This window comes from Prionailurus viverrinus, chromosome X (assembly GCF_022837055.1).
Source record: "Prionailurus viverrinus isolate Anna chromosome X, UM_Priviv_1.0, whole genome shotgun sequence".
NCBI classification, from domain to species: domain Eukaryota; kingdom Metazoa; phylum Chordata; class Mammalia; order Carnivora; family Felidae; genus Prionailurus; species Prionailurus viverrinus.
This window is the reverse complement of record NC_062579.1, coordinates 4,841,982-4,862,864: the sequence shown is the minus strand read 5'-3', so window position 1 is coordinate 4,862,864 and position 20,883 is coordinate 4,841,982. Positions and strand designations below refer to the sequence as shown.

Genomic DNA, 20,883 nt, shown 5'->3' with positions numbered 1-20,883 from the left:
TCAGCTCAGGTCATGATCTCACGGTTTCGTGGGTTCGAGCCCCACGTCGGGCTCTGCGCTGGCAGCTAGCCTGCTTGGGATTCTCTCTCTCCCTCTCTCTCTCTCTCTCTGCCCTTCCCCCACTTGCGCTGTCTCTGTCTCTCTCAAAATAAATGAATAAACTTAAAAAAATATTAAAAAAAAAAAAAAAAGAAAAGACACATCGCCCATCCAACTAAAGGGAGAAATATTAGGCTTCATGGCAAAAGAGGGTTTTTTTTTTCTCTTTTAAAGTAGCTCTTAATTAAATGGCATGTTTTCTGAACAACCTGGGGACCAGAGCGTGAGGGGGTAGCATGTAGGTCTTACATGGTGGTAATGGTTCACATGATTTTCTTCCACTTGAATATTAACATTGGGGTTCCTAACAGCTGCACATGTGGAAAATGATAATCATTTGAATCCAAGAGTGAAAGAAGGAAAACAGGAAACTCTAAGTGACCTCTTGGGTTAGGTCATCTAAAAATAAATAGGGGCAGCTTTTTAGAATCGAATTGCTCTCCCAATAAAGAGTGATTCATTAAGTGTTGGATATGCTGCTAGATTAATTGATTCAATCAGAATGAATTACGTCCTGCATTTTATTTAATTGCCTGGACACGAAACACAGCAGATCGTGTGACACTGCTGTGTCCCTCCTGCCCATGTGACTTTTGAATTCCATATGGAAACGAATTCAAGATTGATGCTGGGTCGGAAAACATATTTTCATACAGAATGCTTCCCCAGTCCTTAATTTCTCTTAGTTAAATTACTTGGCAACCCAAAAGCATTTTTTAGACTTTCAGAACTTCAGAAAGTTTCTTTCTTGTGTCAAGAAAGAAATCATTTGGGGGAAAAGGATTTTAAAAGAGCTACTTTGTTCCAGTTAATGTGGTTCCTAATCAGAGCACAGGGGGAGTAGGTTTTTTTGTGGCCTAAGTCTGCCAGGCAGGTCCCCTCTCCACAGGATATTTTCAGATTATGCCGTATATTTATGGATATAAAATCTGGCGATAATTTAGGCGTGGCACCTTTCTTTGTGCCAAACTGGTATCACGCCAAGTAGAAAAATCAAGTATCGGTTATCACCACGTGGCACTTCGCGAAGGGAACGCACGAGACGCTGTCTTTGAGTGCTGTTGCCAGAACTGAGAGAACCAGAGGTCGGGGCGGGGGCAGTGGTGGTGGTCGCAGGGCAGAGTAAGAAGGGGCCACCTCGCACGGGACCGTGTGGGCCCCAGCACAATGTTTGGTCTGCATGCCGAGAACACTGAGGCGCCATCAAAGCGTATGAAGGAGAAGGGACATCTTAATGGTGTGCTTAAACAGACTGCCACACTGCAGTGTAACACGTGAACTTGGGATGGGAGTAGGACACGAGTGGAGGGAGGAAGCCTGAATCTAGAGGCGGAATCACTTCTGGTGAGGACACGGTCCAGGGTGGGACCGGGCGAGTGGTTGGACAAGGTGGCAGGAAGGAAAAAGTAAGAGGAGAGGAGAAGGTCGGGAGATGTGAGGACGGAGAATTAGATGGGCCCTTTAGGTAGACATCCAAGCCACCAACAGTGAGGGTAGATCAGGGGTCTGACCACGAGTCACAGTCAGTGACAATAGAAGAGAGCCGCGAGCAGGAGGCAAGCGGAACCTCGCACAGGCAGGCTTCTGCCACATGGCGGGAAGGCACAGATACGGAAGTGGCAGTTGGGAGCCAAGGTTCACCGGGCGGGAAAGTTCACAGTTGCTACTAACGAACCCAGCAGGGAAGGCAGTGTTCCTAGCAAACACATACTGTAGATTAGAACATGACACACACTGTCCCTGGCCCCAGAACAGTGAGTCTTGGGAAATGTCCATCTGGTTTTAAAAACCTATTATCAGCTGTATTAGCCACTATCAACACTGAGTCTCTAGGGTTTTCCCCCCTAAGAGAAGCGTTTTGAATCCACAGACGAGCATGTGCACCCAACATTTTATTTACAACCGACGAAGGTTTTGCTCAATAGATTTGTGATGAGTCCTCAATTTGACAATAGCCACATTTGGAGAAGCAGAAATATTCAAAAATCCTGCTTAGAATTTTCCAGGGACTGTGGACACTGTGACACAAGTTTAGAGCATGGAGAGGCCTCCTTCCTGAAGCTTGTAAGGGTTCTCAAGAGACAACGACAAGAAACCAGAGACTACATTAAAACTCTGTCACCGAGAGGATAAATAAACTCAGCCAGGAAAGAAAGCCTGTTAGGGAAAAATAAAACTCTGTTAGAGGATCAGCTCTTGAGTCAGAATAAAAGAGAAATAAAAATGGAGAGGCTTGTATTCCATCTGTTTAATTGGTATTCAATTATTCCAATTTGCAAGCAGGGTGACAGAGGTTTGGACATTAAAAACGATGGATACCAAAGGAAACCATTTTTCTAGGGATATCAGCAACTCTAAACGAGTCTGGTTGGTTTTCCTTATGTGGAAAAACTGGCTAAGAGAGGAGTCCGTAGCCCCATCTTTGAGATAGAGAGAACAACCTGGGGAGGGGCAGAGAGAGGAGACAGAGGATCCGAAGCAGGCTCCGTGCCGACAGCAGAGAGCCCCATGCGGAACTCGAACTCACAAGCTGTGAGATCCTGACCTGAGCCTAAGTCGGCCACTTGACCAACTGAGACACCCGGGCACCCCTCCCCGTTGTTGTTTTTTTTTTTTTTTTTTTTTTTTTTTTTTTGGGACAGAGAGAGACAGAGCATGAACGGGGGAGGGGCAGAGAGAGAGGGAGACACAGAATCGGAAACAGGCTCCAGGCTCTGAGCCATCAGCCCAGAGCCCGACGCGGGGCTCGAACTCCCGGACCGCGAGATTGTGACCTGGCTGAAGTCGGACGCTTAACCGACTGCGCCACCCAGGCGCCCCTCCCCGGTTGTTTTGAAGTAAGACGATTTGATTATTCCCATACACAAGACAGCGCTGATTTATGCCGATAAATCCTGGCGTGCACAGCCAGTGGTCTGGTATTGTCCCCTTTGCTTTCTAATTTTGCTAGTTGGTGGACGTGGCCTTTTATCAATAGTGAGCATTGCGTCTTGCTGCACTTGTCTACATCAGTCACTCAAAAACATGCCTAATTTTTTGTGTGTTATCATATGCCACCTAGTTTGTTGAGAATGATGGAGAATGGTAAAAACATCCTCTGAAAATCCCCAAATGGTGACGTTTTGATTTTTCGCTTTAAAACAGATTCATGTTTTGATGGAACCAAGGGTGCAGGCTTCTCAAGTACCATTTCTGCTTTTTTTAGATAATTTTTTTGTTTATTTATTTATTTCGAAAAGGAGGGAGAGAGAGAGAGCAAGCAAGGGAGAGGCAGAGAGAGAGGGAGAGAGAGAATCCCAAGCAGGCTCCGATCTTTCAGTGTGGATCTCGATGTGGGGCTTGAACTCACAAACTGTGAGATCATGACCTGAGCCGAAGTCAAGGGTCCCAGGTTCAGCCCACCGAGCCACCTAGGCACCCCCCATTTCTGCTTTTGATGTAGACTTGGTCATTAGCCCCGTGATGTTAAAAATCACTGGCTATAGATCAAGGAAGAAAACCTTCCAAAGCCTCTTTCCACCTGATTTAATGTTAGCTTTTCCTTTCAAAGAACAAACAAGTCTTACAACTGTTTTCTCTTGATCATTCTGGTTTTATTCGTAGGGGTTATAAAAACAAGGGAGAGCCTAGACTCCAATATTCCGCTGCTAGGAGATGTAATTTTGACTCTAAAAGAAATAATGCATTTAACTTAATTATTAATGCTTTTCAGCATAAATCTAAAATATTGCCAGTAAAATGCCTGGCCCTAAGGATTCGTGTGCTTACAACAGACACACATACATATGGATTTACTACCGTGATCCAGAAAACAACCGTGTGTACATCTCCAAATAAAGCCGTAGATCTCTGCATTATGCTCCTTCCCCCCCAAATTGTCCTTATGAGAGGATTTAACACATTGTATCCTGGGCCCGTCACTGGTCAGTTAGCGATGAGAGCCCACTTGTGCGTGTGGCCAGCAGAAAGGCTGGAGCATAGATCATAAGAGTGACAGCCCCAGCCAGCAACTGGAGGCAGAATGTGGGGACAAGGAACACAAAGGGAAGAGAGAAGACTTGCTCCCGAGCTGTTCCGCCCCCTCTCGGGTTCTCATTTTGCCTACTGGCTCGTTTCCGGGGAACCTCAAAGTAGATCCACTTAATTGAACTTCAGTCTTTGCTTCCGTGCATCTCTGCTTTATAGCACGTGGCAGACACACCTCTGTAGCTATTTACATATCTGACCCCCTCCCCGACTCTGAATCCTTCAAGAGCAAGGACCAGACCTTTTGTTAGCCTTACACTCCCTGCTGAATAAATGGATACATGCAGCCTTTTCATGCCTTGTATGTTCCGGGGGCTCTGGAGACCCATAAATCGAAGATGGGGAGTGTAAGGCTAACAAAAGGCCTGGTCCTTTAAATTTTTTTTTAATGTTTATTTATTTTTGGCATGAGCGGGGAAGGGGCAGAGAGAGAGGGAGACACAGAATCCGAAGCAGGCCCCAGGCTCTGAGCTGTTAGCACGGAGCCTGATGGGGGGCTCGAACCCACAAACCGTGAGATCATGACCTGAGCTGAAGTCAGACGCTTAACCGACTGAGCCACCCAGGTGCCCCAAAGTTTTTGCCTTTAAAACATACTTGAGATATGTTGGCAGTGGGGTGGGGCGGCCGGGGGGGTGGGGGGGGAAGACCAGAGGCCTAGATTTCTAAAACCATACTGGCCTGCTTGATAGAAATAGAAATGTTGGCCACTCTGATAAATACAAAAGCCACCTCTGTATTTTGATTGATGAATCAGTTCTTCGAGAAACAGGCATTCGAATATGTCTGCTCTTAGGTCTAAAACACGAGTGAGGGCCTTCCCTGGTCCGGTCATGGCTGAAAGTGAATGTTTGTTTTTTGGTTCCAGAATTCATCCCACAGGCATTTGGAATGCCCTTATCCCAGGTCATTGCAAATGACCGGGCCTATAAACTCAAGCAGGACTCACAGAGGGACGAACAAAAGGACGCGTCCGATTTCGTGGCTTCCCTCCTCCCATTTGGAAATAAAAGACAAAACAAAGAACTCTCAAGCAGTAACTCATCTCTCAGCTCCACCTCGGAAACACCAAATGAGTCAACGTCCCCGAACACCCCAGAACCGGCTCCTCGGGCCAGGAGGAGGGTGAGTTGGCCGGTGCTTTCTTTGACACCACTGCTGAAACAACCAGAGCGTTATTCTTGGAGTCTTTGCTCATGTGAAAATTGGAAATGTAGTCCAGGTATCTGTCAACGGCCCCACTCGGGGACAATTTGCACTGGCCGTAGGGCACCGGGCGCACCCTCGGAGCCTTTTCCTGACCCCTCTCAGAGCTGTGGGGGGGCCCTTCCTTGGTTACCCGTGTGCCCCATGAGATCCTGAACATTCCACAGTGTCACTGTTGACCGTGCTCTAGTGTGATCTGCTGCTGTACTACCGGACTTGCCCTTGAGACTGTGGGGCTTGGGGGCAGGGCCAGGTGTTCTGGTTACTCTCTTGGTCTCTAGTCTAAGAACCCACTTGGCCCAGTGGCTTGGCTACCAGTCTTCAGAAACAATGAGATTCTGTTTCATCAATGGAACTTTTTTTCACTATACATATATATATATATAGAGAGAGAGAGAGAACATATGTCCTCTCCAATCAGTACTGTAACAACAGGGTGCCATTTATTAATTGGCAGCTGTGTTCTAGGCACTGTGCTGTTGTTTGGGGCTTCAAACTTCATGTTTCGATCCAGGGAAGCTGAGTGTCCAGGCCAACCGGTTGGTGATTGGCTGGGTCCGTTGATAAGCATCTCTAGAATTCCCTGGGTCACCGGTCACCGGGAGGTCTCCCCTTTTCCTCTTGCCTGGAGACCCCAAACGTGCGCCACCCCCAGCCACTCACCGCTGCCCTCGGTAAAAGCCCCAACACTCCCCACTTAAAATCCACATTCGAGACCTCTCCAAGATCAAGGGGGTGCCTGGGCCTTTGCTGTTCTCAAGGCTCCAGCTACGTTTACAGATGAGGCAATGACACCATTGTCATTCTTCCAGCTTTATCACTGTCTCTCGGATTGCATGTTGGGTGGCAGTAACACCTGAGCTCCACGTTGGAACTTTCGGGGAATCTGGGGCCCCGGCAACGGGCCTGCCCGATGCCCTCTCCTCTGTCCAGGCCTTGCCGGGACACCGGCTGCGGACTCCTTCCTCTGTGCTTCATCGAAGGCCGGGGGGCTGTACCGACGTGGCTGGTGTGCTACTCCCTTATGCTCAGCCCTCACCCTTCCCAACATGGTGGCCCTCCTCCCACCCGCCAGCACCCCATCTCCGCCAAAGGCTCTCTCTGATGGCCAGAGGCACCCACCCATGCAGATGACAGGCTGCAAGTGCCGAGACGTCAACGTCGCCTCCCTGCCCCTACCGGGAGTTGCCCTTAATCAATGACTCTTGAGGCTTGTGGTATAAATAGCCCAGCTCACTCGCTCCCTAGCATGGTTACCTCTGAGATGCTTGACCTCCATGGTCTCCCGGTCGTCCCCAGGGCCTGGGGCACGAGCTGCCCCCGGGCTCGTCATAGGCTTAGTGGCGCTTCTCATCCACCGCCCTCCCTTCCCGCTCTCATTTCCTCACCCCTGCAGCCATCTCCGGGAACCACTTCCCTGATAAAGCCCTTTATGCCATTTCTGGGGGGACACAACGCTAAGACCATCCCATGGAATCCAGTTTTAAAACTCTACCCCCTAGAGTCATTGTTGCGATCTTCTTTTTACTCCCAAGGCTCCTCTCACTTGACCTCATTCGTCGAGTATGTGACTCTTCGCTTGTTCCAAGGCATGAAGTGTCTTCCATTTGCACTCTTTGTTCACGGCTGTGTATAATTTGCAGGGTGCGATGTCAGTGGATTCTATCACAGATCTTGACGACAGTCAGTCTCGACTACTAGAAGCTTTACAACTCTCCTTGCCTGCGGAGGCTCATAGTAAAAAAGAGAAAGCCAGAGATAAGAAACTGAGTCTGAATCCCATTTACAGACAGGTCCCCAGGCTGGTGGACAGCTGCTGTCAGCATCTAGAAAAACACGGTAAGCAGACTTGTCTGTCAGTGATCATGTATGAGAGACTTTCATTTATTCAAGCGTCATGGATTTAAGCGCCCACGTTCAGCGCTTTAGTCGTCTGATCAGACTCTGGGCTGACGTTTCCTTACAGATCTGAGTGTGTGCCTAAAAGGGTACTGGGCTAAACAAGGTTGTGGGGGACAAAAATCAACTTGACAGTGTTGAGGCCGCCCAACGCCCAGTGGTCCTCAGAAGTGAACCTGGAGGCCAAGTATCTTAGGGGAGGCCAAGATCTGTTGGGCTGGGTCTGTCCCCAAGCCTCCCTTCAAACAGAGCACAGCCACTTTTATCTTTTTCGTGCATTGAGGTTACTAACAAGGCTTCCTTAAAAAAAAATAAGAGTCCAGCTTCAAACAAGCAAACAAAGAAACAAACAAACAAAAAGATTTGCAAACCATTCCTTACATGAATAGAAAATACATGGTTTTGGGCAACAGCTTTCTATATGGCTATTTGTGTTTTTGTGGGAAGATGTCCACTTCAAATCCTTCACAATGACCCTTTTGGCAACTCAACTCCAGGTAATATGTTGACTTAAAAACAATATAGCCCTCTTCAAAAATTTTTCTGAAATGTAGGCTTTTGGCCCATTGAACTGCCATCTCCATAATCTGAATGTGTTTCCTATAGTGTTCACATGCGTTTTGTGGACATGAGATAAGTTCACTGTTTCCAGTAAAACTGGGACTTTATAAAAAAATTATTAAGGGGATTTCTAAATGTCTTAATCACTAGGTAACATATGGATGACTTAATAAAACTGATACATATTGAAGCTTTCTTTGTCTATACAGAATTTTTATATGTACGTGTGTGTGTGTGTGTGTGTGTGTGTGTGTGTGTGTGTGTGTGTCCGTATGTCTCTTCTCCTGGGAAGGTAAGCTGGAGGTCAAGGAAAACTTCTTAGTCATTTTGAATTCCCAGCACTTACTATCACGGTTAATACAATGTAGGTGTCCAATAAATATTACTTGCGTGGAATTATTTTTAAAAATAGCTTAGCAACTAAAGAATTCAGTACAGCAAATATGCAAATTCAGCCAAAATTTCACTAGGAGGTAGAAAAAGCGACTCATACTTTTATAATTATAGTTTTCACCTGTAAAAAGCATCGAGAGTGAACTGTAAGCATTTTAAAGAGTCCTAAGTGAGAATTGTACTCCAATCATTTAAAATCTAGGGCCAGGTTGAGTAACGGCTTATGTGAAAGAAAGAAAACTTTGTTTTTCTATTTTGTTTTTTAAAATAAATTGTCATGAATTATAATTTGAAAAATAGCCTTTCCTTTAAGCTTACTAAAAAACTGGACAGGGCTTCCTTTTTTGGAATAGTTAACATGCAGCGTAGGGCCTAAAAGAGACAAGATTATCCTGGGTGATCTCTCAAGGCCCTGATTCCATTTCTGGTTTCCATGGTGTTTAGCTCCAGAAAAGAGACGTGTTCAGATGCAAACAGATATTAATCTTGGTCCCTTAAAACCAATGAAAAAAAGAGCAAACCATAAACACGATTCTTTCATAAGACTCTATCTGCCAGTTTGGGAAATGGGTAGCAGAGAGTATGATCCACTTTAGCCTTATAAACTTTTGTCAAAGATCTATTCATTCCCTCCGAAATTGGGCTTGGACAATGACCTTGACTCCATCCATGTCTGTGTGCGCCACCCTTTCCCTTGCGCCCAGATGCTTTCTATACTATATGCTCAGACGTCACTCCTCATCGGGGAAATACAAATCAAAACCACACTGAGATGCCACCTCACGCCAGTCAGAGTGGCTAAAATGAACGAATCAGGAGACTATAGATGCTGGCGAGGATGTGGAGAAACGGGAACCCTCTTGCACTGTTGGTGGGAATGCAAATTGGTGCAGCAGCTCTGGAAAACAGTGTGGAGGTTCCTCAGAAAATTAAAAATAGACCTACCCTATGACCCAGCAATAGCACTGCTAGGAATTGACCCAGGGGATGCAGGAGTGCTGATGCATAGGGGCACTTGTACCCCAATGTTTATAACAGCGCTTTCAACAATAGCCAAATTATGGAAAGAGCCTAAATGTCCATCAACTGACGAATGGATAAAGAAATTGTGGTTTATATACACAATGGAATACTGCTTGACAATGAGAAAGAATGAAATCTGGCCATTTGCAACAACATGGATGGAACTGGAAGGTATTATGCTAAGTGAAATCAGTCAGTCAGAGAAAGACAGATACCATATGTTTTCACTCATATGTGGATCCTGAGAAACCCAACAGAAGACCAGGGGGGAGGAGAAGGGGGAAAAAAAAGTTACAGAGAGGGAAGGAGGCAAACCATAAGAGACTCTTAAATACTGAGAATAAACTGAGGGTTGATGGGGGTTGGGGGGGAGGGGAAAGTGGGTGATGGGCATTGAGGAGGGCACCTGTTGGGGCTGTATGGAAACCAATTTGACAATAAATTTCGTATCAAAAAAAAAAAAAAAAAGAATTCCCTAAGCATCCTCAATTTCCCAGAAGCACAGCTTTCAAAACAATGACAACAACAAAAACACAGACAGTATAATGGAGACTCAAGTGCTATTACCTTTCTGGGATTTAGGCTGATTTTGAGGCTTATCATGCCTGCCCTCTTTACTTGCTACTTCCTAAGCCTGAGGTCCAGGTGCTCTGGGTCAAGTTTCCATTCTAGTTTCTGATGAAAAGGAGAGAAAGGTGATCATGTCGATTTCTGGGACAGGCCCCAGCAAAGTCACGGTCCTTTGCCAGATCTATGCCTTTTTTGATGTACACCTGTTTTTTCAGTGACTACCTTAAGTCGGGGTTACTAAATGCCTAGACTGCATGTTTTCTTTGAAGGAGAGTCACGGCATAGCTTGTGTCAGAGAATGGCATTGACTGCCTGCAAGCTGCCATTTGCTCTACCGATAAGTAAGCAAACAAACAAATATTTTAGAAACTTAAATCAGATTATAATCAATTGAGATACATAGGAATTCTGGCACTTGATCAGTAACTAGTCATTTTTTAAAATTACAGTCATTTTTGCCAAGTGAAAAAGTACTATAATTGAGGAAATAATGTCATGGAAATGGGCATTTCTGAAGAGTCTGGAGGGATTCAACCAAATGAATAGTCCCGCTTGTGTAGAAAATGCCCTTATGTGATATTTCTGTAGAAATTTCAGCTATTCAGAAGCCATCAGAAAATCGGAGAGCAAATACAGCCAAAACGAACATTTGCTAACACCTGCTATTATATTAAGGTTTTCTATTTTGCACAAAGGAGACTCATCCCATTCAATCAGGGTCTGTTTCTCTCTTTATAACGGCAGATGCCAGATGTGATTCTAAGCCCTTTATATGCATTAATTAATTGAATCGTTGCATAACTTTTCAGGTGGATACTTATACTCCTTTTGCAGATGTGAAATTTAATTCTGGCGTGATTCTAAATAGCTCAATTACCCTGTTTTTAAGCTCACAGAGAGGTAGGAACAATAAATTAAGCTAGGGGTTGGACTCACTTAGGAGGCAGACACACCGACAGAAGCGACAAAGAAGGTACAGGAGTCTTTTGCAAACAGACGCAGAGCAAAATCCCACCAAGGGCACAAAGATGTGATGATGCAAATCAGCAATAATTAGCCTCTCACCATGATTCTCTCAAATTAGTCTGGAAATTCAGGATACCATTTATAAGATATAGAACTGATAAATGGGATGTATGGATTCATAATTATATTTATAAATGGATTTGTAATTATAGATGCTATCTCTTCTAACTAAAAAACCCTGGAAAACCAACCAAAAAGGGCTTATACCTAATGCATCATGTGGCAAGACCATAAAATATGTCTACAAAAAGATACCCCTTTCCTATGTAAGAGCAATAATCAGTTAGATACCATCACAATAAAATAATTCACTCATACTAATACCAAAAATATACCCAGAATATCTGTAATAAGAAGCCAAGAAAGTTCTGTAAAGAAAACGGCAAAGCTCTACCAACAAATCTAAAACGTGACTTAAGCAAATTAAGATGTTTACTTTGCTTCTGGATGAAAGAAATAATGTTATAAAGATTGAAATTCTTTCCAATGTAATTATACGTTGTACTAGTCAGAACCTTTTCAGTGGCAAGAGAGAGAAACCCAGATAAAACTCGATCAGGCAAAGCACCACCACCCCCCTCCCCCAATCCTATTTACATATGGAAGTCTCAGTATTGTATCTAAACTCAGGCACAACTGGATCCAGGAATCAAATGATGGCATGAGAGCACGAGCCTGTTTGGTGGCTTTCCTCTCAGACCAACTCTCTTCACGTGGCTGCAAAATGTCCATTGGCAGCTCCGAACCCACCATCGCCCTCATAACTGATGATCCCAAATGAAGAGAAAATGAGCCACCAATGAAAAAAATAAATGGAGATGGAGATCAGCAGTGCTGATGATTAATGGCTTGCATAGGAAAAGGAGAGCTGTTCAGACATTCTGTGCCCCTGAAGTACATGATACTTCTTAGGGAGTACTCCTGCCCCCCAGAATCAAACCTGAAGCGACAAAAACTCTGGCTCAGCTATGTAAAAAGAACACACACGCGCACGCACGCACACACCGAGTAAAGGCTGGACAGAAATAAGCCAAAATATTCATTGTGGTTATTTCTGCATCCGTTATTTTGAGAAGTACATTACCTTTTACCTTTTTCTGCACTTTCTAGATTTTCGTTGATAAGTGCTTGTGTTCATTGTAATCAGTGAAACAAGAAATATCTAGTTTTACAACTGAGGGAGAGCTAAAAATTCGTATAGACTTTATGTTTAAGTAATCGTTCCGAATAACAAAGAAAAGGTCACTTTTTTCATATGGAGAAGATGTGGAAATACACACTATCACGTGACAAATTTTTCATCACACAAACGTTTAACATGGCACGCCCCTGGTGCCTGCAGAGTTAAGCTGGAGGTGCCCGCAGACCATAGAGTGGGATGAAGAACCGTTAGTGCATGCGATTGTGCTGTTACTGCTCTGTGAGTTGCAGCTGGGTGCTGGCATCCTATTCTGGGTCTACGGTGATTTCCTCCAGAGTTTCGAGCCGTAAAACCGGACTGTTGATTTTGTTTGCTTCTTTGCAGGCCTCCAGACAGTGGGGATATTCCGAGTTGGAAGCTCAAAAAAGAGAGTGAGACAAGTAAGTGAAAAGGCAAGACCGCGTTGTACGTTTCACATGACTTTCAAATGAATTACCTCATGCAAAGTTCAAGCGTATGCAAATTCATTTCTCAATATCTCTGCGGTATCCTCCCACCAATTAGAGTATAATTGACTCCCAAGAGGTAAAAGGCTCAGAAAGGTTGTGATAGAGTGAGGCTCAAACACTTGAAAGCAAAACATTTGGATGTGTCCATGGCACATACAACCAAGCAAAACTAATTCATAAACATCTTGTGGAAATGATAAAAGCAGGAGATCCAGAGAGCACCTAAAACAGTAAGTGATGATAAGCAGAAGACTCTTGTATAGTACTTGTTTTTACTAAAATGCAATATGAATAATGCCATTGACATTCTCTTCATATAAGATGCTATTTTTGATCGTTGTACCTTCTCAAAAATAAACAGTTCTTAGTAAGTTTCCGTGAAACCCTCGATCCCCAATTCATTTTGCACGTGGGGACCGCACGCACCCCTTGGTTTCCTTCAGCGCTGTGCCACATTCCCTCAACAGAAGGGGGACTGTCAGGAATCGATGCCTATGATCAGGAAGGCATTTGTGCTCCTGATGGCTTCCCAAAGAGGCAAAAGCCATCCTTTGAAAAAGTAATTCATTTGTTGGCCAAGAGAAAATTAAAATGTTAAGTCTCCTCTCTTGGTTCCGACAGAAAGAAGGAACTCAGCAACTCAGAAATGGAGGCAACGGAAAGTAATTTTTAATTGATGAAGCCGAATAAGTATTTGTTCATATTAATAAAACTAACTGAAATAAATGCCTCTTTTTTTTTGTCAAAACAAAAGGGGCTTCCGAAAGGAGTATTGTCTTTACTTTCCATAGTCACACAAGAGACTATTGAACAGCTTTTAACATTTCACAACAGGACTTGCAAGAAGGAAGATGGTATAGTAACATTTTGGGGCCGCTCACCTATGCGGACCTGGAGAACACTTTCAAAACATTACCTTATTGACTCCACCCACCAGCTCTGAGAGGAGCCCCTTCCTTCCCCCACTTCCTTTGAGGCTTAGAGAGACTAAGAAACTTAATTCAAGATCACACAGTTTGATCTGTGCTCAATTCAAGATCGGTGTTAAACCCAAGATCACACAATTTGGATTAAGCTCTTTCCGAGGTCCGTTCTTTCTGCACGTGCGTGCGCTCAGGAAGGAAACGTGACGTGTTTAAATGATCGCAAGTAGGAGTGATACCAGTGGAAGCCTTTGTCGTTCTGGCAGCCTGCTGCGCACTAATGACAACTTGGCTGGAATCGATGAGCAATTCGGGACACTAACGCGCGTTCTGCTCGGGTGGAGAGGAGGCTGGTGTCAGAAATGGTTCCTCAGTTCTATCTGGATCCATCAAAGGGGAAAAACCTCTGCAGGGAGATTCATTTAAGGATTATCCAATAACAATATAATTGTGGTTATTTAGACTTAGATTCTAGTGTGAAATATGCCTTAACTCCGCATTTTATTTTGAACATCACGTCTTAGCGCCCTGCATTTTTTACTGAGAACGGTTGTCACAATATTAAGAGCTCATTAATCATTTGGGGGATTACCAGTTTATCGCCAGACTCTGTATCAGTCTGAGAGCTGAGGGTGGAAAAGGACGTTGCCTCTTTATTCCCTACCGTGCTTTGAGAGCCTGTACCGAGGCCTGGTACATGGGAAATTGAACGGATGAATGAATGATTGAACAAATAGATTCTTATGGAAGCTCACTGCATAGAGGTGATTCACGAACTCACAAAATTGTTTCCACAGGAGGAAACAGTACATAAGGGAAGTTAGGCTGTCGGTCATGGAAGTAGGGTGTAGGGTTATGACTCCCTTCCTCTCGCTATTGGGTTTTCCTGTTGTTGTAAATGCTAATAAACCGAGTATAATGATGAAGGCAGGAAATCCCTTTGGGAATTGTTAATGAGGCTACTCTGACATCCCGAAGGCACATTTTGTTTAGTAATTGTCATCTTTCAAGCCTTAGTCACAAACGGCTTATGAGGGTTTTTTCATTTCGTTGTTTGCAAGAAAAAAAAAACCCTTGCTTTCTTGTTGAGTATTTCTGTAAAAGGTCAAAATTCCAACCTAGTAGGATTGCTGACACACAAAACTGCTGTGCAATCGGTTCGTTCCTCCCTCCCACATTTACTGTTGACCTAACCCCTTAGCTCTTCCTCCCAACCTTCTGGATGGTGTTATCAAGCTTTTCTGCCTGCATCATTAACTTCAAACCTACAGATACTTTTATTTAATAATGCATGTAAATATATATATATTCTTTATTATTATTATTAATGCATTATGTATATATGTATATATGTAGTATGCATATATGTATATATGTAGTATGCATATATGTATATATTGTATATATGTATATGTATACATATATGTATGTATATGTGTATATATGTATATATGTGCGTATATATGTGTGTGTGTGTATATATATATATATATATATATATATATACATATATATATTCATGACTGGATGCATAGACTTTGTCGATCAAGGTGACATGTTTTCTTCTCCTTTCCTGTGTCTGCATAAGCCTAATACCACATACTGCATGTCACAGCACTTCCTTTTTTTATTTTGCTGGACACTGAACATTGAGGTATGGTGTTATAAGGCTGCCACTTGAACCATTATTTTTCCAGTTACGTGAGGAATTTGACCGTGGGGTCGATGTCTCTCTGGAGGAAGAGCACAGCGTTCATGATGTGGCTGCCCTGTTGAAGGAGTTCCTGAGGGACATGCCGGACCCCCTTCTCACCAGGGAGCTGTACACGGCCTTCATCAATACTCTCTGTGCGTAATACACACATTTGCAGGAATGTGTCCCGGGAGTCCTGGGATGTCGAACTCACTCATCAAACCGTGTGCATGCGTTTCCCAGTACCTCCTTTTGTTCTTATTTATTGGTCTCTAATGAGTGGGCTATTTGGGGGAATTTTGTGAGATTTCCCCTGGGGACAGTTAGCAAGAAGAAAGTTGCGATAGAACAAAGAAGAATTTGGGATGCTTTCAAATGACCCCAGCTCAGTAGAGAGTGCTATATATTGATGCTTTGAAGTAACAGCAAGAGTTCCCGTTGAGTCTGTGCCTAAAAATGAGTTCGCATGACTGGTAGGAGGAAGGAGGGAGCCACAGAAACCCAGAGTGAGAAAAGGCAGCAGGCGACATTCCAGGGAAAGCAGGATGGCATAGTCCAGTGCCGGAATTTTCAATATGGCTGCCCCGGGGCTATAGATGCAGATCCCGTGGAGGCGTAAAGGAAGGGAGGGAGGAGGGACAGGCCAGAGCTGTGTCAGCCTCCATACATTTCTTCCTCCAACGCTACCATTAAAATAGGATCACGAAAGAGAGAGAAGACAGTCATTGTGCCGTGTCTTGGCTACTGCCAACAAAAAGGCAATTCCTTGTGCATTGCTCGACGGAAAAGGGCCTCACATCTGCTATAAACTCAACATGGCGAGTGTTCACCGATTCCCAGTCATCATTAATAAATATTTACTGAAAACGAGAGACTGCGATCCCCAAAGTAAATGATGGGTAATGCCAGGGAAAGGAGGGAGAAGAAAGTAAGCGAAATTAAGTTATCTTTCTTCCATGGACTAGAATGCTTTCTCTCGATGTTGCAGCTCCCTGGGTCTGGTTTATCTTCACGGCCTTCATAGAACCTCGTGCTAAATTGCTAAGCCAGGGCTCCCATTGGGTGGAGTGGAATGTGACTTGCCTTGCTAATCCCTTTCGGAAGGCCGTCAGGAGGGGCCCCTTCTCCGAGCCCCAATGGTGGGAGCTCCCCCTTTAACTGACTTAGAATGCCTCCTTTTGCCTTGCTTAGTGTTGGAGCCAGAGGAACAACTGGGTACCTTGCAGCTTCTCATCTACCTTCTACCTCCCTGCAACTGCGACACGCTCCACCGACTCCTCCAGTTCCTCTCCATGGTGGCCAGGCACGCCAACGACAACGTCAGCAAAGATGGGCAAGAGGTAGGCACCCCACCCCCCGCTGCCGCCCTGCATGCCGGGACTCGTCCTTTGTCCCCTTGCAGAAGAGCGGGCGTCAGTTCGGTTAAGTGTTTCACCTGGAGGAAAGGACGCCTGCCCTTTCCTGCCCTAGCTGTCCATGTTGAACGAGAACTAGTGTTTTCTCCGGCGGGACAGTTCCTAAGAGCGCACGGGCCCTTGACCTCCTGTGTTTCAAGACGGCTTCCAAACGAGGCTGTCATTTTCCCTGCCGGTGCTTTGCTCAAGACCTTGAATCTCCGTTGGTGTGAAGAAGACAAACAAATGAGCTACGGAGGGGCTTAGGATCATGAACAACACGGAGTCATGGGGATGGGGGAAGATTGCTGTCTTTGTAATTAATTCGATCTGCTTCTTTCACTTGAAGCCCAAATATGAGGCCACGTTATTCTTCCGGTTTGTCCCTCAAGCTCCCATCTGCCCGATAGTTACAAGTCTGGTGTCCTTTCTCTCCTTAAACCGTCCCGCCAAGACAGGCCGGCTCAATGCAATGGAGGGTCAGTCCTGCTTCCAAACCAGGTGAAGGAACTGCACGGTCCTGTGGGCCCTCTTGGGATGTTCTTGTTGAGCCCGGTCCCCACTCGGGCCCTAGTGTGACCCCACCCTCTGCCCATTTGAAGTCCTGGGCTCTGGTTCTCTTTGGTCACACTCATATGCTTCGAGGTGTTTTTTGGTTTCACCCTTGGGCAAAGGAGATGCCGGCTTCAATTTCAGGTGACCATTTAGCCAGCATCCTGTTTAATCTTGACCTTACCAAGAGATCTGTTTCCCTGTTGGATACCATGCCGTCATACTTCTTGACCTTGGATTCCTCAGGTGATCTCAGACCCTTTACCACGCTGACACTCGTTACAAATCAGATGAGAAGAGGCCAAAGGCATTCCAAATTTATTTAAACACAGAAACTTTTCTCTTCAATCCTTGTTAAGCAGAACTCAGCTCTATCATGGATTCTGTTCTGTTTGTCAAATTTCTTTGCTAAAAATCATGGAGGTATGTATATATATATGTTTTCACTTTAATCCAGAACGACAATTTTGCAGTTCTTATCTTCAACCCTCCAGTTGGCATAAGGACAGAACTTTCCTGAGTTAGCCATTTATCTCTATAGTAGTGATAGTTAGTGAACCCTCTGCTGACTTCAGGCTTCATAATATGGCACTGACACCTGATTTCAGCAGACACAGCTCTTCTGGGGATATGCTGTAATTCCCATAATTGTTAAGTAGTTATATTACCCGTCTGGGTGTCGTCCTTTATCAGCTCCTGATGTAACAGAAACCGTAGACTCCTCTGCCTAATCATTGGGTAGAGGCAGGACCCTGTCTGTGTGATTAAGGAGGCAGCGAGGAAAGCAGAAAGTCCAATTGAAGTCACTCTCACGTTTTTTAGAATTCATTTTCAGACGCTCCGTCCAAGGGCGGAACAGGCCTCCATTACTTATGCCCGGAAGAAGAAAATACTCCTAGACAGGTCCCAATGAAACTTAGCATGTTTCCATTGATGTATCTCCCACCTCGTGCTGGCTGTGCTCCAGGGGCTCCATACGTTACAGCGCATCCTCCCCTACGCAAGACAGATATAGTTGCCTCCGTGTTTCAGAGGTAGAAACCGGGGCCTTAGAGGGGCTAAGTAACTTACCTCGTGGCCCACAGGGAGCTCCACTTACGGCTGTGCGCGTTGCTTACTTGTGCATTTCACAACTCTGGGGGAGGGCACCGTGCACCCCACAGTCGCTGTGGATTTGCAGAGTTAGTAAGACAATAGCCCAGAAGGTGGCACGAAGATATCTTGAGGAAGGGGCTCCTTCTTCCAATTCACGCAAAGTTGTCATATTGAAGAGGGGGCGGGGCGGTCCAGTGACTAGTAGTTACAGCGGTGGCTCAAACCCAAAGTGGTCTAGCTTACTAAGAGCAGAAATCTAGAATAGAAATTAGGAAAAACCCTCCCCTGGGGGTCTAGTTCAACGTCTTCCAGCTCCCGTGCGACTGATGTTTGGGAGCAGGGAATTGTTGTGGGGGCTACCCTGTGAATTCTGGAATGCTTAGTAGCATCTCTGGCCTCGGCCCACCTGATGCCGGTAGCAGCTCCCCGCCATGCCCCAGGTGTGACCAACCGAAAGCATCTCTAGACATTACCAAGGATCCTGTGGGGGCCGGGAGAGGGGGGAAAAGTCACCCCTGGTTGAGAACACTCGGTAGCTTTTATAACTAAGTGACCATGTGTTCTCGGAGAAATCTATTAACCTTCCTAAACCCGAGTTCTGAGCTTTGGGGATAAAATTTCTTCAACCGGCACCGCACAGCGGTTGAGAAGAGTGGTTTACTCTAAGGAATATGCAGATATCCCAGTAACAGCAAGGTTGTACAGGGAGTCAAGAGTTCGCAAGGGTTTCTAGACACCCTTGGCCTAAACCTTGAATCAAAACGAAGGGCTAGGAATCAAACGTTAAAGCAGCAGGGGAAATATGAGGAGAGTGTTGTTTCTGTGAATTGGTTCGAAGTCGTGGGAAAACAGGTGGCCCACGCAGCCATCTTGGATTCGAGTAAAGGCCATAGAGTGGGAAGGTCCTGGTGAGGTTTGAGGGGAAATTGGGCTGTGTTTGTAGAGTGCTGAATGCCTTTGTAAGGGAATAGGTGCTTAATTCTTTTAAGCCCTGAATCTCTGGAAGGATTCCACTAAGGTAGTATCACCCACGCTGTAGATTGGTTAGAAGCAGGGAGAGAGCGAGTGGGGCGGCTTTTGTATAAATGGCAATATGGAAACCAGCAGTTCACGTTGTAAATGTCTCCATGTAACAGTGGCCTTGGCATTTGAATCGCGTACGTCCTGAGCACCTATCTGAGTTCCTCTAAACGAGTGAGTGTTGTTCAGCAATTTTCGTATTACTCTTCCTCGGATGCTGTGGCCTCTGGGAGGTGGCAGAGGCAAGGACACAAGGCAAAGAGAGAATTAGGGAATGCAGTGAGGACTCACTCCGGAGCTGCAGAGAAAAAGTGGCATGTGTGGTCCAGAAAAGTTAAGAGGGGCATCACCGAGGAGACTGAGTTTAAACCGCGCATCAGCAGGCGTGTAGGGATCGAATGTCAGCTCCGCTCAGGGATGGGAATTAGCGAAAAACCCCTCTGGTCGAAGTAGGAGCGGACGGAGAGGAACTAGAGAGAGGTTGTTGGCTTAATGTTTGGTGGTAGAGAATACAGGCCGAGCGCAGTGGAGGGAGGCAAAAATCAAACTGTAAACTACCGTCAAGAAACAAAGCAGTTTTCGACTTTTCCTCTTCCCTGTTTGGTGGTTTGGGTTAGGTGCGTTATCTATTTGTTGGATAGTTGTTATGGCTCGGAGCATGAAGAAGGGGGGCCAGCACATCTAGAAGCTTGGAGGCTCACACAGGGTCTAGCCAGCGCCTTGCCACATGAACTTGTTTCTGTAAAACAGAGGAAGAGGGAAACCTACAGAGTTGGGTGGGGGAGGTCATTTTTCTCCTCGATAAAATGAACATAATATTTCCTTTCGAACTGGCACCTAAAATTTACTGCATCCCTAACTGCTAGGATCTTACAGATTTTGAAAAGACGGACCTGGGGAAAATTGTTGGCTCGTCTGTCAGTGCTTTTCTTGGGGAAAAGAATGGTCTTTTAGCAAATCAGGGTGTTTAGCTATCAGTGTTTGCTTTGTTTCATTCCGTTTTGTTTACTATCTGCTTTGCTCCTTGGGGGAGAAAAGAAATTCCCAAATGTACGAAAGATTTCATTTATTTTAGAAAGAATAGTGCAGGAACATAACTGAGACCTCTTGAGCCGTGGGTTCCCAGGTTGTCCAGGAACCCTCCGGCATCGCACGGAAAATGTGGTATAACCATGCACCGTTTGGGTGAGAGAGTCCATGGCTGGCCTCATTTCTTCAAAGAGTCTACGAGGCACAAAAGGAGTCATGAGCCACCAACATAAAGCTGACATTAGTGATCTTTGAGGAGGTGCATACCTCTACAAAGTGGGAGGTTGGCTTTGGAACCGGAGCAGGCCCACTGCCTCGCTCTCCCTACCCTGAGTCCAGCTCCCCCGACCCTTTAAAGCTAGTGTTCCCATTGCCCCATATTCTGTGACAGGGGCCGGGGGCCACCATGCAAGGGTGACGGGTGGGAGGCGCAGGGTCGGGACAAAGATGCAGGGTGGCTTCTCGGGTCTGGGCTCCGGGCATCACTTCCCTGTCTGTCGAAAAAGGACAACAGCCCAGCTGCTTCATGAGCTTATAGTGCAAAAGAATTGAAACAGCCCGTGGAAAGTTCCTACTCCGGTGACTGTACGTGCCAAACTTGTAATACATGTGAGCGAGTCATATTCTGTTTAGAAACGATCTAGGATGCTTATTGGGTAAAGAGAAAATTGTTCCTTTAATTGGCTGGCTAATCATTAACTAGCGAACTGCCCCCAAGCGCACA

General features: G+C 45.4%; 1 protein-coding gene across 4 annotated transcripts in view; it reads left to right on the top strand.

Moving 5' to 3' along the window:
• The window catches only part of ARHGAP6 (Rho GTPase activating protein 6), a 451,443-nt gene that overhangs the window by 397,496 nt on the left and 33,064 nt on the right, over window positions 1–20,883 (top strand). For all 4 annotated transcript variants that reach the window (XM_047844196.1, XM_047844197.1, XM_047844199.1 and 1 more), the window contains 5 exons: window positions 4,994–5,250; window positions 6,975–7,170; window positions 12,329–12,384; window positions 15,074–15,224; window positions 16,261–16,409. In XM_047844196.1, coding sequence (XP_047700152.1) covers window positions 4,994–5,250; window positions 6,975–7,170; window positions 12,329–12,384; window positions 15,074–15,224; window positions 16,261–16,409 — 809 coding nt within the window. The remainder of the gene's footprint in view (window positions 1–4,993; window positions 5,251–6,974; window positions 7,171–12,328; window positions 12,385–15,073; window positions 15,225–16,260; window positions 16,410–20,883) is intronic.